We start from the raw sequence: 18,307 nt of genomic DNA, 5'->3' as shown, positions 1-18,307 counted from the left end.
GTTCTGCCAAAGGTCACAGCCACACATTGCCTGGGGTTTCTCAGGCTATCTTTTTTTTGTCCAAAACTGTAGTTTCTGTGATTATGTTTGAGACCACAGAGTTGAGAAAGTGCCTGGGCTTTGGAGGACCTCATGTGAATGGAAGCCTGGCCAACCGGTTGGACAATGCAGAGGTGGAAAATTTAGGAGAAAAAGTTTAGCTGTTTGTTGGCAGGTTATGGTAGAGTTGCAAGCACAAGAAGAGACTGGGACCATTAAAGTCTCATTATCGAGAGATTTAATTTTTTTCTGTTCCATGCTTCATCTGCTCTTCTCAATTTCCTTCTTTCTTATCCATTTCTCATATAGTTTCTTCCTTTTCTCTTCATACAAAAAAAGGGCATCTTTAGGATGTATGATATAAGCAGCAGTTGCCTAATTCAGGTGACTTACAGAGGTGAAAGCTGAGCAAATGTTTCTGGAAGTGCAGGGAGCTTCTAGACTGCCTTTTCCCTTATTCCTTATTTTGAACTTCCAAAAGAATGAGGAGGAGGATTTGGAGTGTATTTAGAAAGTGAGCGAGCTATCGCTCACATGTACTTGCCCTTGGTAATCTTGGACAAAAGTATTCAAAACTGGTCTGTCTCTTCTCTTAGTCTTTAGGTAGGCTTTTGAAATTTAGAAATTGAAGAAATTGCTTTAGCTACAAAACATAGTATAAAAGTTTGATTAGTCTGTTTGTAGATGAAGGGTAATCCATTTCATAAGTTTTTTTTTTCCTTGAAGTTTTTTCTGATCTGGAATCAAATGGCTATGCTTTGAAATTGTCCATGAATAAATTAAAAATAGACTGATAAAAATACCAGAAAAATAGAAATAAGATGTTTCAGTTTTGACTGTCTTTATAGTGCAGTGCCAGATAAAAAAGATGAAAATAAGAAACACTTTCAAAATGGAAGTCCCAAGGGGTTATATTTTATACAATATCTCTTTCCAACCTTATCAGACTTTTCTGTTACTTTTATTGCCACCAAAATAGGCGCAAAACTGACTACTAGAGAATTGTAGTCTCTAGTAAATAATGCTATTGGTAGTTTTTTTCTGACCAGCTCTCTTTTATTTTATTCAAAAGTGTAGATTTTGACCATTCCTTTCTCTTATCAAATACGAGACAACCCTTCAGAAGCTCTGTGGACTGACACCTATTTCAGTTAAGCTTAGCTATCTATGTTCTAGAAGAACATAAACAGCTGGGCTGTTTTTCTGTTTAAACAGAAATACAAGTATTGATCTTTATGCTAAGAGGTACTGACTATCCTTGTCACTGCTGGAGCAATGGTGAATCCTCATACCCTCATGCTCAGATTGCAATTATGTACTTGCAATGTTTTTGTTCTCCTATTATTTTTTTTAATTTTTTTTTTTAATTATTTTTCACTCAGTTTGGTAACTGTAGCTCCATTTTGGTAGAAAAATGAAGGGAATAGTTTTCATGCACTTCTGTTTAGTGGTTTGTTTTGGTTTTTTAGTTCTCGCTATCAGTTATTTTAAATGTCAGTTTTAGCAAAATGTAAAAAATATAAGCATGCTATTCACATTATGTGTTCTGTTTTTCATATCTCCTTTGCCTTTTGCTTAGCTGGGATTTTGTGTCATGAAGCATTATATGGAACAAACGTATCTGTGAACGTAGACTTACTATTGGGACCTAAACCAGAAAAGTAACCGAAAGCTATTTATTAAAACACTAATATAGTAGCATTAATATTTTGAAACTATCATGAAAAAATGCAGAATGCAGGACTGTCTCATTCAATATCGTTGTCTCTACATATTGTTTCCTTTTGTTGGCAATTTCCTTGTTACGTTCCAGACTGCAAGAGTCAACCCAGAAGGGCCTCATGGGACATTAGAAACCTAGTCAGTCAAAAATAGCAGAACAATATTGGAAAAAACTCCTATTTGTTGATTGTGAAAACCCTGTTTTCTAACTATCCTGCTCAGTGTTTTTTCAAATTCTACAAGTGCAAATATTTTACAGTTGCAGGTGAGGTGATTGGACACAAAAATGAACATCTATATGTGCAGCAAACTAATTTGCATGTGCAGATTTGGAGAACATAAACAGCTTCATGCTCACTTAGATGCCTATGGAAATACAGTTCTTTATGGGTGTTTTGTGTACTACATCTGCACTAAATTTATGTTTACCACAGTTGCTTATTAGAATAGCAGCTGTTATGCTGCATGACTTTGTTTAACCCACTAGCACACCTTATTAAAAATTCACGTAGCAAGAAGTTGTTTGCATAGTATTTTTAGAGAGAAGTAATTATGACAAATTAGATTTTCTCAGTTTCTGGTAACATAAGAAAGTATCTGGAGATAATTTCCCATTTTACTAAAAATTTGAGTAATTTGTATTGCATTCCCTGAAAACGGGGGAGGTGAGTGTTGGTCTCTTTTCCCGGGTAACAAGTGACAGGACAAGAGGAAATGGCCTCAAGTTGCACCGGGGGAGGTTTAGGTTGGATATTAGGAAAAATTTCTTCACTGAAAGGGTTATCGAGCATCGTAACAGGCTGCCAGGCAAGTGGTTGAGGCACCATCCCTGGAGGTATTTAAAAGACATGTTGATGTGACACTTAGGAACATGGTTTAGTGGTAGACTTGTCAGAGCTAGATTTACGGTTGGACTCGACGATCTTAAGGGTCTTTTCCAACCTAAATGGTTCTGTGATTCTAAGTCACAAAGAGCTATTTACTCTTCTATGGTAGAATTTTTCTTTGCAATTCTAGAACAAACGTAGTATGATGTAGCTGCAAGTGGTAATTTTAATTAGAAGTTTCTTGTTATTAGCACATGGCCAGTCCTTGATGAAGGATGTATGTGTAATTTCCAATACTCACATGTTGCTCTGCGACAATTTACTGTAAGATTTTAGCTACCCCCAGTTAGCTCCTGGTTCAGAGCACAAGCAAGGCAGCTGGCATCACTGCATCTGCGATGTCTTAGGGGTAGATAGGGCTCTTTGCTGATCCATAGTCTGCAGGGGACGTGAGCCAGCTGTGTCTCCAGCATCACTTACTTGATCCTTCGTACCAGTTCAGAGACTAAAACTTAATTCTTTCTCTGGCCCTGCCTAACAACTTATGTTGGAAGTAGCAGTACCAATCCTGGGGTGTCTGCTGCTCTCCTGATGCACACACCATCGGTGTGAGTAACTTTGGTACAGTTGCTTTAGTACTCCATAGCATTTCTCTCTATAGCTTTATAAATCCAGAGTAAGTGGTTTATAATAACTACGAACTCAATGAAGGAAGAAGCAAACCAAATGAATGCAGCAGGTTCCCTTCCCTCTGGGTCCTGCTCTTTCTTACTGCTAATTAGATTGTTCAATACTATGGAGGAAAGCTGAAGAGATCTGCAATAACTCATACCCATTTTTTCCCCACAGAAGAGGATATAGGATACTTCCAGATTGATGCTGTCAGTGGGGAGTTAAGAACGACCCGGTCTCTGTCACATGCTGAGAGACCGGACTATAGAATGATGGTCACAGCCAGGGACCAGGGAATGCCTTCGCTTCAAGGACGTGCTGCTGTTTACATCCAGGTACTTGTTTATGTTCAGATAGAAGTTATGTTAGATGGTTTCTCTGAAAAAAACAATTTTGGGAGAAGCTAGGGAAATAAGCTGAAGAAAGGAAGAAGTTCAAAATTATAAGCACTTTGTCTCATGGTAATTTTCTCTAGCCGTTTTTCTGTTGAGGGAGGAAATGAAAGAGCAGATTCATTTTGACTTATTAAGAATACACAACAGCATTCTGGGTTGTCTGGCAAATAGGTGTTGTTTGTGCTTTAGTAGGAGGTCAGTATGAACACTGGAAAAGAGAAGGGAAATACCAAGGTAGGCAGAATGAAATGCAAATATCAGGAGAAGACTGAAAGTGGGGGCGAGAGTAGATAATTCTTTTCTCCACTATGTTACTCTGTTTTCTAAATTCTGCCTCTGTAATCCAGTATAAGGATAGCTTATTCCTTTGTGCTGGTTTGTACAGGGCTGCTCTGCATGGGAGTGTGAAACACACTGCTGGCGTGTGCTCTTTCCACAGCCAGGCACCTGCTGTTCATCGAGCCACAGTGGGGCTGCTTTGTCCAGGCTGCCTGTGCGCTCTTTTATCAGAGGCTGAATGTCACTGAGACTGCTATTTTCATGTTACCCAAAAGATTGTTAATTTTGGATTGCTTGTGAAAAAAAAAGCTTCAGTCAAGACAAGGCAAATGCAGTTCCCACAGTTGAAGAGATTCTTTCATTTTAAAGCATTAACTTGGAACACTGCAGCAATCCCTAATGAATGAAACCCTGTAATGACATAAACAACCCTCAAAAAACCTGGCTATCTGTTTGTGTTTGGCAAACAGCATAACGTACAGTGCTTTCTTTGTCACGTCTGTCCCTGTGGTGCTGTCCTATGTAGAAAGACAGTTGAAGTGCTTCAGAGTAGGGGCAGAGATAGCAGTAATCAGGTCATCTGTCTTTGGACCCTTGCGATTCAGAGGGTGAGAGACAGTCTTGTCCCTTCTTTTAACGTGGGAATGAAAGATAAAGTTAGGGAATGACTGGCCAAGGACTATTTTGAACTCTTATGGTTCATGTTGAGTTTCGTTTCTGGCTTTGAGGCACACTTAGGATAAATATACTCACAAATAATAAATGATTAAACTTTCAATTAAGGGAAACAAATTTCATTACACTATTCATAATAACAATGTGAAAATATTTTGGTCTTTGTGCTTTTGTTGCAGGTAATCCCACTTCCCAATGGGAGATCTGTCTTCTCTCAAGATTTCAAACACTTCGTCATACCTGAAAATTGTAAACCTGCGCAAGTGTTGAATTTCCTGAAGTGGCCTGAAAATCATCTAACAACTAACAGGAAACTGCATTTCAGCATCGCTAAAGAAGATGATGATGTACATTTTGAAATAGATAGCTTGACTGGAGACCTTTTTCTTTCCAAGGAACTTGACTATGAAACAGCTTCGCACTTCCTTTTGCAAGTTATCATAAAGGATTATAATAATAATCCTCAACAGAATAACACTGTCTTCCTAAGTATTGATGTAGAAGATCAGAATGATCATTCTCCGTATTTTCAAGATCACTTTGTAGTGATCGGCATAGAGGAAAATGTACCTGTTGGCACTCTGGTTTACACATTCAATGCAAAAGATGGAGATGGCGGTTTTCTGAACAGCAAAATACAGTATTCCCTAGAAATGAGTAACATGAGTAAAAACCCATTTCTTATTCACCCTTCGCATGGCACCTTGACCACAGCTTTTCCACTAGACAGGGAGATTACTCGCTCTGTGGTCCTCACAGTGTCTGCGGCAGACCAGGCAATAAATCTCACTGATCGCAGGCTTGATTCCCTGGCTGCAAAAATCGTTATTCTGGATATCAATGACAACAGTCCCAGTTTTACGTCTTCACCTCTTTCCTATGTCATGGAGGATGTGGAGGTGGGCTTCCTTGTGCACCGTATAATTGCAAAGGATCCTGATGAGGGAAGAAATGGACAAGTTACATATCACATTCTTTCAGGCAATGAAAACAAAGCATTTATATTGGATAAAATTACAGGTACTGCAACTTCTGTTCTCTGGAGTTTCTTGTACTGTGCTTCTCACAGTAATATTCGGGAGTGCGTACAATGCAACACTGAAATACCACATTACTATGGTACTCTACCCAGGTGACTTATTGTCCTCAGGGGTGATTACCTTGGGCAGAGCACCGCATGAGCACGGCAGCACTACGTGCAGTAGGCAAGCTCAGTGAGACTCAGCTCAAAAATTTCTGCATGACACTGTTCCTGTGTTATGTAAATGTACTGGAGCACCTTCCAATAGCATATTAAGGAGTGTGGGAAAAAAGTATGTGCAGTGAAATACTTTGTTCTGATTTTGCATGATGCATACTTAAAGCATGGTATGTTGCTGTACGTACACGTAAGGAAAGGCAAAGTCAAGATCAAGGAATGTGTGTCACACTGTGGATGGAATATGTTCAGTGGAGGCTCAAAGTGCTGATGAATTTCATTCTTCAGCCCTCTGAAATTCTCTGGTTCCTGAAAGAGTTCTGTAACTCTTATGCCATCTGCACACAAATACAAATCTGACCCTCATAGTTGCAATATTATCTGGTTCTTATTCTGATTTTGAATCCATATGTGACACTGATTTGTAGAGCGCCTAATTGCATAACTTAGGTGCAAAAGAAGAAAAATACTTAAGTTAAATAAAGTTCACAAGTTAAATCCAAATTTAAGTAGAAAGGAATCTCTGAACTTCACTTGAATATTCCATGAATCCCAGTTTCCCTTCATGTCAAAATGAGTATTTCTGTGCCAATTAGCACTCTAAAGGGAGTCACAGATAATGACTGACTCCGAAGTCTGGAAGCCTTGCAACTGTGGCACAGCACGCATGGTGATACTACATTGAAGCTGTGAGTGCTGGAACGAGGATCCTAACCTGGACAAGAATACTTTTTTAATACCTTCTTTCTTTATAATAGGACTCTTAACTACAGCCCAGCTTCTAGACCGTGAGATTCAGAACTGCTATAATTTGACACTCATGGCTCTCGATGACGGCAGCCCAGCTCTCTTCGCCACACAGGTTCTAACCATCGTTGTTCTTGATGTGAATGATGAAGCCCCAATGTTTCTGAAGCAACTTTATGAGACTGCCATTCGTGAAAACCAAGATCCAGGGGAGTTTGTGCTAAAGGTGGAAGCTGTGGACAGAGATGCAGGTAATTTCTGTCCTTTTGCTATTAATTTCATTGTGGACCATAGTAGACTGATAAATCGTGCTGCCTGCTGTGCTTGCATGTACAGCTGTTGTGCTTTTTGCCAAGGTCATGTATGAGTTTTGAGTTTCAAAACACAGCTTTTGCTTCAGACCCTCAACCTTTATTCAAGGTCTTGGAGGTATTCTGACTTGCACACTGGTGTAGCTTCAGCTGTGATTGGTGTATAAAATCTAAAATGTGCGCTTGCATGATGCGGAGTAGCTCAGTGTACTGAAGCTTTCAGGTGAAGATAGCCAGTGTGCTCTGGTTCTAAATCAGAAAACAATTTTCAGCTCAATTAAAGTTAATATTTGAACTTTTTTTCCTCTTAATCAAAGCGTTTTGAATAGCTTTAAAACAATACACTAGACAGGGGTCCTGGTCTTGTAACAGAACCGGCAAATATGCACTAATCTTTTCTGACCAGAGAGGGGCACTGTCATCCAAGATTTTCCAGTTTGTTGAGCTGTGAAGGGATCGTGGAATTGCTCCGGATTACAAATAGGATTTTACGTACATTAAGAATGTTATTACATTGCTTTTCACACATACACAGAATGGATGAGTAAGAAGGAGTGGTTCACATGCTCTTTGAAGCACAGGTAAGGACTAAACGTGAGAGTCTTTGCTAAGTAACGAAGAAATTCCCTCCAATTCTTCCACTACCTGCTCTTTTGAAATGCATACGATGTTACAGGTAGTCCGTGTGCTGGAGAGACCACGCACAGTGCATACAGTTAGTGTAACATGAAGCAGTTACACAGAGCCTGTGGTAAAAATAAAATCTGGAAAGAGAATTAAATATTACAATACTGCTGCAATTGGCCCAAAGTTCGTCTCAACTTTGTGAATGACTTTCTTTTCACTTTGGGTGCACTTTCTGCACATCTTTAGAATTGTTAAAGTGGTGCTATCCAAAAAATAGATAAAACGATAGATCTTGTTAGCAAAATAATTTTCTGTATTCAGTAAGATCTGTTGTTTCAATGTAAAGCATGTATTGATTACGAAAGGCTGATGTGAGCTCAACAGAGGTGCTGTATGGAAGAGACATTTCCTCACAAGCTTGTAAAGTATTTAGACCTGTGTGGATAGCCCTGTTTATGAAAACCTTCATGACAGCTGAGCAGCATTACAGTCTACTTCTGTACCTCACTCTTCCAAGTATTTTCTTTCTTTTGTGGATCACACTATAAAAAAGAAAAGACAGTATTTGAAGTAAGAATCTACAAGATATCAGAGAAAAGAAGTGGGAATTTGCTTGAATTCCTCTCCCTCCTTTCTCCATCCCTTATATTTATTTAATGCACATCTTGTGGGAAATAGAGCAGAAGGGAAATTTTGGGAGCTGTTAGGAGGAGGGAGTGGGGTGGCTTGGCAGGGCGGAGAGGAAGGGCATTCCAAGTGTACTGGGTGGCACAGTGTGCGCCTGCCTGTGCAGACATTTTGGGCTGGAGCACTGTTGTGGCTGATGGTTCTTTCCTGATTTTTTTTTTTTTTTTAAAGTACATTTTCCAGTAACCACAGTCCTTCTGTTGGGTCTCTTTCTCACATTTGCCTGATTTGGCCTCTGTCATGTGCATGTAACAGCATTGTTCCAAACAAATACTGAAGTGATGCTCATAATGTAAGAAAATAGGATGTATGTAGGAGTCATATAAATATAATGCTACTCTTCCTACATTTTTGGAACATAAGTTTTGAATAAGACAGCTCCTTTCATGTTGTCCTTTATTTTCTACATCACATTTTTTTCTTTATTTTTATTTGCTCTTTAAATTGCAGTTCACATCCCAGTAATATTTGCATAGTCTCAGCGGAGGACTTTTCTCCCATCACAGACTTTTTTTTTTTTTTTTACTTCATATTTTCCCTGACTTACCACAGGGAGGAATCATTTTTACTAACAATATCAGCCATCGTCAAGCTTTTGTTTTATTTGTCTTTCTACTTCATTCCCTGTGAAGGGAAGAGGGAGAACAAGCAGCCATCACCTTCTTTGTGTTTGACCGAAGCTTTAAGCTTGTTCCAGTTCAAAAGATTTTTTATTTTTATTTTTAATTTGGAAATCACTACTAAAATTTTTGCTTGTAATGATTTTCTTTCACGTGGATATCCATGCGGATATCTTATCATGTGGATGTGAGAATGCATACAACACGTAGGAAAGATACTCACAGCGTATTTAAGATAGGTCAGGGGTTTGCCTTGAGATATGTCTTTGCAGAAGCTCTGAATGAACTGAACTAACATTTGTCAAGGTCTGCTTTTAAGCAGATGTGTACCTCTGTGGTTCAGTAGTTATGTCTGGAGCCTTAGGAGAAAAATCTCATAAGGTTAATAAGGGACCACTGACTCAGTTATGAGTCAGGGCTCACTGCCATTCACTGTCTTGCTCATATTCATGGATTACCATGGTCTTAACAACACTAGTATTATAAAGATGAGACTTAAGCCTAGATTTAGGGCAGGGGGAACATTTGTTCCCATTGCTTCTTTGCTGGTGTTGGCACTAGACATATCCACAGTGTAATGCCACAGCTGCTGCTTCTGAGAAGCTGTGGAAGCACAGGGGCTGCCTGTGCTGTGGCAGGGGAACAGGAAAAGGGGCTGAAGCTTTTCCCTGTCTGCCCCCAAAATGTGACTAGCACTACTGAATAATTAATCAACAGGTTGGATCAGGTGCAAATGTGTCAGCTGCTGTGCCGTGGTATGTGACTGTGTAGAGTCATCACGCTCTTCTCTTGGGCAGGGCGTGCAGCTTTCTCCTACTGCCTCCTACCTTTCTCCTACGTGTACGCTCCTAGCAGATGGATATGAGAAAGGAAGCAGTAGATACTGGGTAAATAAGTGTAATGAAGGTGTCACATATCTGTGCCCTCTGAGGATTAAAAGTTTTCATTTCAACAGTATGTGAATAGTCAACTTGGATGGCACCTGTATGTTTTTCCAGCACTGTCTGTAAATAATGTCCATTGTGAAATCTGCCAGTGAAGGCACTGGGTTGAAGCAGTTCAGTTGCAGGAGACCAAAGGCTAATAGTTAGTATCAGTCCTGCGGTCTCATGTGTCTTTTTTTCCATCTGTAGCATTGGTGAATAAGGATAGATAAATGCAGGCAGAGCTATGATTATCTTTTTAAATGTAGTTGAATGGTATCTAATACGGGCAGACCAGATAGTGTGTGTTGGTAACCTTAAACTTTGAAGACATTCTCCTTGATTGTCCTTACTGCTGTGATTTTTCTCTTCTTCTGGAAAGCTGAAAGGATTTCTGTAACTCATTTTTCTTTCTGCTGTGTATTGTGTGAATATGTCCCTCCCTTGACTTTAGGAGCAAATGCATTTACAGTAATAATTCTCTTAATCAAATTTCAGTAGTGTTGTCAACTATTTAGCAAAGCTATTCAAAGGCAAACAAAAGAAGTCATGGATGTTAAACACTGTAGGCTCTGTTTCTTCTCTCACACTGGTGTTTCTCCATCAACTCCAGTGCAGATTGTCCTGTTTTCGACTGCAGCAGATGAGAACAGGCAGGCAGTGTTTGACTCTGAATAGCAGTTTTCCTATGACTAGGAGTGCTGTAGTTTTCCAGGTGCACCAACTGTCCCTAACCTACTAAAAGACTGATTGTTGGTAGGAAAAACACAGAATGATTGAATGAAACTTACAAAAATTCGAAAGAAAAAAAAAAAGCAAAAGCACAATAGTACAAGTCCTTCAAGTATAATGTAGGATTAAACTCATTAAAGTTAATAATGTAAGCGTGATGGAGATGACATACTTTCCACAGGAGGATGTTGAAACTAGAAGAAATACGAAAGAAATTATTTTAGAAGCATAATATGTAAGAACGTGGAGTCACGGTTCTTGTTCAACTCAGGTGGGCAACTTACTTTGAAAGAAAGGGTTTTAAAAGCCTGTACAGTTTTAGCCTATTTTCTAGAGAAAGACAGGAAGGTTAATATCCCTCTACTATATACAAATGGTAAGCCTGATAAGGAAATGAATGGAATTGGCATTCAGAAAAACTTGGAGGGAAGGAAACTCTTTAACCTTCCCTTCTGGAAATCCTGCACGACTTTATAAAACCAAGCAGTATCATTTCAGAGACTGTCTACAAGAGGGAACAGTCTAAAAGGCCTCAGATCTGCTGTGGGAATGCCCACCAAATTGCCTTTTCTCTTGAAGACAACTAGGAGATGACTGACTACCCTGCGAGCCCTGACAAGGACTTAGGCATCTGCCTGCTCGCTGTTATGAACATTTAGAAATGGTGGACATGCCAAGAACTGGGTGTTTTCTCTGAATGTTTATACTATTCAGTCTGGTACTGTACAGAGATAGTTGCATTGGCTCTGAGTGAAGTTAAGTGGAGAACCAGTGTAGCCCAGTACTCTGCCTGACATCCTGTTGAGAAATTCACTACCTTGGGGAGATCAGAAGACAAACGCTTGGATTCCACGGTCTAAGTTGATGCTTTCTTGTACCATGTTGATATGTCAGCTTGTTTGGAGACATGCTCTGAGTGCCTGGAAATGTTGCTGGGGTCACTTTGAGTGGCTGGAAAACCTAGGCACAAAGCAGCATCTGGACAAGGATTTTGAAGATCCAAATTTTAGATTTGGATCTTTTATGCTGATGAAGAAGCAGTTGCTCACTGCATTAAAAATAATAAATTCATCCATAACCCATTTCCCAGGGAGGGGGAGAAGAAAGAGACAAATCTGTAGACCTGAATGTGAGGAGAGTGCCTGTGTTTTACTAAGATTTCCACTCTGCTTTTAAGGACTGAATTCCTTGCTTCGATATGAAATCTTACCAGGAACTGGTTACGAGAAATTCAAGATGAACCCGGACAGTGGAGTACTCCTAACAACTGCATCACTGGACAGGGAAACCCAGGAGGTTTTCAGGATTAAAGGTAACAGTGTGAAATATCTGTGAGTGCCTGTAAAATGTGGATTGAGAATAGGTGTGGTGTTACTATTGTGTTACCTTTTTTTCATGCTGTCTGAGTAAGATGGAAGTGGTAAGATTTTCAGGTACAGAATAGCATATGCTTTTTGCATGGCACAAATAACTCTTCTATTCTGCTATTAAGGAACATCTATTGTTGCACCCACAACATATAAAATTGTATAAAATTCACTTTCTTTTTATTAATCTTAGTCTTGGTTCGAGACAGTGGAACCCCATCGCTGTCAAGCACGGTGACAGTTATCTGCACAGTGCTGGACGAAAACGATCACTCTCCCATGTTTCTTCTTCCCACCTCTGAGATCCATATTTCAGAGAACCAACAGCCTTCTGTCGTTTACATTGCCCGGGCTGTAGATATGGATGCTGGAAATAATGGAGTTCTAAGATACAAAATAATTGGTAAGTTACACTCCATCATTTTTGTTAGTATAAATCAGAAAGTATATAAACAGGAACGTCCACACTTTAGACTAGTCTTGAATTTACCAGGCCTCCCTTGCTCCCATCTTGTCCACATACTTCTTTCATGTGGGGGAAAGAAAAAAAAAAAAGGTCTTTCACCCCTTTGTCAGCATTAATAAGGACTTTCCAGGCATACTTTCAGTCAGCTTTCTGGATTTGAAATAGTACAGAAAAGAAAAACAAAAAACTACAAATGCTGGAAGGAGGCATTAATCATGAAGGCATAATTTTGTCCCTTTTGTTACAGTTGTAGAAGTTCTGAATGTAAATATACCCTTGCAAATAAGTACAAGAATTAATCTAATTTTATGTATTTGATTTTATTTATTTAATTTCATTTCATGAGAGCTTCTTTCACCCAGCAATTAGTAACGTCATACTTGGTTTTCATATTGCCAAACTCTCCCTGTGTCCACTATGCCAATGTAAGCTCCACAGCTGTTCAAAGCCTCCTGTAATATCTTTGCACAAATACAACTTTGCTGTGCTTGCTTTGGTTTGTGGCTCTCAGCAATAGCTCAAATATGGGCAGATAGCTACCGTGGTAACAGCCAACAAATTTTTCTTTGAAGATACAGTTATGAATTCCTTTATGTTTTCTTGGTTTTTATTTCATGATCTTTTATGATCTTTAATTTAATTACCTTTGGTCTTTCTGCATGTTATAAAGTATATATGCAATTCACTGTTACTAAAAAAGCTACTTTTCTGCCAACTGCTTCATATTTACCTTCCCCTTCCATGTCCCCCAAATCAAGACCTTGCACAACTATTCACATCCAAGAGACAGGTTTGTAGAAGAGAATAAGAAGCAAGTAATTACAATTGTCAGCAATGCTTTATAGGTTTCTGGAGTTTGTAACTAAGGTTGGGAAGAGGTCACTTTATGCAGCAGCATAGCTGCAGGAGATTTTATAAGGTGTGCTGCTTTGGGAAAAAAGACATGCATCTGGCAAAATAGCCACTCTGTAAATTGATATGACATTCTGTATTTACTGTCATTGCCACCCACTGATTTAAATGAAATGCAGATTTTAATTCGTATAAGAGGAATAAAATATGTGAAAGACACATGAGCACACCAGCTGTACGAGCCATTGGATCATGTTATTGCAATTAACATAGCGGTATTCACAAGGGATTCTTTTTTCAAAAGCAATTGTTTGTGATCATTTTATTTTTTATGTGTTTGAAAGGTGGAAATGTTGGCGAATACTTCACATTAAATAACACTTCAGGAAAACTGCTGGTCACTCGTAGCTTAGACAGAGAAGACATCAGCAATTTCACTCTTGTAATTGAGTGCCGTGACCTAGGCAGTCCCTCAAGAAGCTCCACTGCACAGCTGTATCTGACGGTCTTGGATGAAAACGACCACAACCCGATGTTTGCAAAGACCGAGTATCAAATCTCTGTGAGAGAAGACCTAGAAGAAGGCTCAGCCATCCTGGACCTCTTTGCTTCTGACAAAGATGATGGCCTAAATGGCGAAGTTATGTACTCCCTCATTGATGACACCTTCGGAGCATTTGCTATTGACAGTGTAACGGGGTCTATAGTTACTACAAAGGCACTGGACCGGGAGACCAAATCCCAGTATACATTTAGGGCTGTGGCAAGTGACTGTAGCACCCATTTGCCAAGAAGCACCACTGTCAGTGTTGTGGTGCACGTTGACGATGTCAATGATAATGATCCTGTTTTTTTGCAGAATCCTATCAGGGCCTTTGTCCCTTCTGAAACCCATGTGAATGAGACAGTAGCCACTGTGAGAGCAGAGGACATGGATCTGGGATCAAACGGAGCTGTTGTTTTTAGACTGATGATAGCGGAAACTGTATTTCAGATCGACGCGAAGACAGGTGACATCATTCTACAGGAGCCCTTGGCTTCCAAGGACTTCAGTACCCAGCTGCTAGTGACGGCTTCAGATCAAGGTATCTCACCTCGAACAGCCACAGCTATGGTCATTATCTTTACAGAAGAAGAAGAGGAGGAGATTTCATTCAGCCATAGCCTGTATGAAGCAAGCGTGCCTGAGAACAGTGCAGCAGGTGGGCATCAAATCCCAATTTGTGTTCTTGCAGTTGCCAGTCTCCCTTCCTTTTGGAATGGTAATTGTAATGGATAGTATAGGGAAACTTTTTGCTCGTGCAGTGGCAGGAAAGTGGTAATTTGGATGTAGAAAATACCCATCTGCCCTTTTCCAGTGTACCAGCATGAAAAAGAAGCATGGTCTGTAAGTCGGAGGCATTGTCTGGGTCTTGAGTGTGGTGCCCTTGTACAACAGTGCTGCTCACATTAAACAGAAAGCTCCCTTGTCAAAGGTGGTGTTTCCATCCCTCAGCCTGGGAAGCCCTGAGCATCAGTCGGTTCGCTCTTTTAGCAAAATGACTTTAATGATGAGTGGATAGCGTTTATTCATCATTTCACTTGTCAATGCACATAAGCTCGTATGAGATGAGTGGTGTGTACCAGTTGAAACATGACGTTTCTTGTTTTTGCAAAACCGTTCATGAACTTTAGCAGCTTTCAGAGATATTCTAAAGCCTTACTGAAGCTTTTGACTTTCCAGAAGGAGAATGGGGGGTAGGGTGGGGTGAAGGGGAGAGAAGTTCAGAGGCTGTGGTACTTTGTCATTCAGACAAGCTTCTACAGTGTATCTCCAGGTAGAGCCTGGGCTCTTGAATGCTACCTGTAGACAAACCAGCTTCAGTCACAAAGTTCTTACAGATTTATTTATTTTTGTTCCGTATGATGAGGACAATTACTGCTCTACTTTTTATCATTCAGAGAATATTAGTAGTTGTGCCTCCTGCCAATTAGATATGGTAAGTACCTTTTCCTGCTTCCAGGGATTGGGCTCATCCTAATGAGGGACAAAAGGGAGTGCCTATCCCATTCTTCTGGCCACAGATCCCACTGTACAATTGACCGGACATATTTAGAGATCTGACCTGGACTATATTCGTGATTCAAACACTGCCTCATGAGGTTCACCTTGAACAAGTCATTTATCCTCTTTATAGTTCAAATTTCCCTCAGTAAAATGAAAGCAATATTCCTTTATATCCTAAGGGTATTGTGAGACTAGTGAATTCTTGGATCTTGAGTAACAGCCTATATATTTGATTAAGAATTGGTAAAAAATAGATGTGTTAATAATTTTGGAAAAACAACTGATATTCTTGGATAATTATGAACAGAATAGAGAAGAAGGGTGAAGATGGCTGTTGCAGTAATTACTGCTGTGATTACTCAGCCATTCCTTCCTCTATGCCTGTTTGGAACTACGAGCCAAATTATCAGCAGTGCATATTAAGGTAAGGATAATGCTGTGAGTATTACTGATGTTTCAGTTAACAGATCGAAAATAGGCAATAAGGTAAAAAAAAAAAAATTTATTTAAGTGACTTTTTTTTTTAAACCATAGATGAAATATTTTTTTTCAGGCTATTTTTAAAAAGCTGTGATAAGTGGTCAAATGCCTGGGTTAGAGCATCCTTCTAGTGCTCTCACTGTCAAAAAACATGTGGGATTTTGGAAAAAGTGGAAGGTTTCCAACAGGAAAGAGTGGAGCATGCCGTAGCCTGGTGGTTAAAACACTCTTCTGAAATATGAAAGGTGTAGATTCAGGTCTCCTTGGGCAGAGGAGCATTTCCCTTTCACTCCATCCTGAGAACTCTAGGTACAGAACCTATGGGATAAGATGTTATTTAATTTTTTTTTTTAAACCAGTGCTTCATTTATTGCTTCTATTACAAATGAAAAAAAATTCCTAAACACATTTGTCCTGACATTTAAAAAATACTTTTTATTCCTTGAATTTGACCAGGATTTATAAGTCGTTTTGGACACCCTAAAATTGAATTTTTCTGTGAATGAGTGACAGATACCCCAAGGCCTCCAAACCCTGTTTTACTCCTCAGCACTGTACAGCAATTAATTGTGTGTCCCATTGCAAAGGAGAGTCTGCCCTGGAGGAATTGCTGCTTCCAGAAATACAGTTTGGATGTCACAGCAATGTGTGTTAATCTCTTGTTTTCTGTCTTTTCATTGATCTGCCCATTGAGAGTCAGTTGTGGTCATGTATGGGGGCCGTCCATCCTAGGTGTCCGGAAAGTAGAGACATCAGGGTGTTTCCAGCGGTGAGCCCTGGGCTCTCAAATTTTGTCTCTCCCTTGCTGCAGCAGTCTTGTACGTTCAGAAAATGTCATGAGAAACTGTTTATCAGGCTTTCTGGGGCAGTAAGGTCAAGGCCCCGCGGTTTCAGTCTTTTCAGGAGAGATGGGCTTAACCTGCATTAATCCTGCATTAAAATTTCTTTCTAGGTAAGAAAAAATAAGCGGGAAGATAGATTTTGTTAGGAAACAAGTATCACTTTAAAGAAAGAAAATAAAATTGAGAACTTTAGAGCAATAGACAAGCTAATCTGATCCTAAATTTTCCTAAGTGTAGATATATTCACAGGTCAGGCTAGACAATCCAGCCTGAAATCATGGAAACGCCCCAAGGAACTGAGGTAACAGAATGCCATAGTCAGATTGTTCTCCCATTCAATCTATAAAAAACATAAATAAGACTCGATTTAAGTTGTTTTGATTAAAGGAAATTTAGCAAAGCTTCAAGGTAAATAGGAGGGTTTCATCCCAAAATTTTAGTTTGTATATTTAATAAAAGTCTACTTGCTAAGATCAAATTCTTTTAAGAGTATGAGAGATTTTACCAAATACTAATACTGTTTTGGCTCTGTAGTATTTACTTATTTATATAAGCATAAGTAAATATCAAATATTTTACATTTCAGTGTTAAAAAAGCATGATTATAATTAAAACTCTCGTAGAAGTTAGCTTACAGGATATATGTGATCCTGGGACCCTTACAAGTATGAATGGTACCAGTGTATTCAGTCCAGGGGAGATTTACATTACATACTGATTATTTGTAGAACTGGTATTAATAAATGTGGCTTTTCCTCCTAATTTTATTTCTGCCTTAACTAATAGAGTGGGAAAACTCTAAGTTTATTTTTAAAAGAATAAAAAAATCTGAATAGTATAAACGACGAAAGCCAAAGCCAAGGGTCCTTAGTTTTAATTTAGTCTAAACTTGTCAATTGGGTGAGTGCCTCAGGAATTGGTCCTTGTGGTCAGATTTTCTTTAAGTGTTTGACCTCCAGGTTTAATGAACTTCAGAAAACCCCATTCTTCTACTTTTTGTTTAATATTAAATATTTAATGCCTTTAAATATTATAAACTGCATTACAACAGGCACTTAGAAGCCAGTCAATAAATAATCAAGTCACTGCAGTCTTGGGAGGGTAAGCGACTGTTATTATTCACCGAGATTTCACTTGAATGGTTGTTTGCATAGCACTTCACTGGAGATGGATTCACCAGTAAAACTTGTTGACTTCTTTTCCTTTTTTTTTTTTTTCTTAATAGATATAAAATATGTCACCTCGTATTCTGTAAGTCATCTCTTACTCTTTATGCTCAGTTAGCTTTTTCTTTCATTAGCAATTAACATCTCAAGAAATAATGGCAAGGATGAACCAGGGTTAGATGACAAAGGAGGGGAAAAGAGACTACTATGATGAATACAGAATAGAGAAGATAAAAAACGATATGGATTATACAGTAGCCCATTTCTGGTGTATATGTTGTGTTCAAACCCAGAGTACAACAAAAGTTTTTGAGTCTATTTGGCCAGTTAGGCAAAAACTTTCCACGCTACCATACTTCAGTTTCAAGTCAGTAGGCATAATGTAAAGGTTGATATGTTGGCTATTTAAAGCATTTGAGATATTTCCAAATGCTATCGTGTTGTCTGAATGAATGTACTGAAAAAAAACCCTAAATACAAACATTTTAAATCCCTCTTCACTTCCTTTAATATTCTTAGCTAACCCATAAATTGATTGCATAGCGTTTCAAGCCAATCTGACTGCTTTCTGCTTTGATCCTGTTCTCTCTCCTTTCTCACTAGCTTCAGTGCTGATCTCATCCTCATCATGCC

At 39.1% G+C, this 18,307-nt stretch overlaps 1 protein-coding gene across 1 annotated transcript in view; it reads left to right on the top strand.

Moving 5' to 3' along the window:
• Positions 1-18,307, top strand: part of DCHS2 (dachsous cadherin-related 2) — a 124,160-nt gene that overhangs the window by 85,778 nt on the left and 20,075 nt on the right. The window contains exons 8-13 of the mRNA XM_063336775.1: positions 3,438-3,595; positions 4,789-5,629; positions 6,566-6,805; positions 11,632-11,766; positions 12,015-12,224; positions 13,484-14,341. Of these exons, the coding sequence (XP_063192845.1) occupies positions 3,438-3,595; positions 4,789-5,629; positions 6,566-6,805; positions 11,632-11,766; positions 12,015-12,224; positions 13,484-14,341 (2,442 nt within the window). The remainder of the gene's footprint in view (positions 1-3,437; positions 3,596-4,788; positions 5,630-6,565; positions 6,806-11,631; positions 11,767-12,014; positions 12,225-13,483; positions 14,342-18,307) is intronic.

The sequence above is a fragment of the Chroicocephalus ridibundus genome, chromosome 5 (genome assembly GCF_963924245.1).
Source record: "Chroicocephalus ridibundus chromosome 5, bChrRid1.1, whole genome shotgun sequence".
NCBI classification, from domain to species: domain Eukaryota; kingdom Metazoa; phylum Chordata; class Aves; order Charadriiformes; family Laridae; genus Chroicocephalus; species Chroicocephalus ridibundus.
This window is presented reverse-complemented; position numbering and strand designations above follow the sequence as displayed.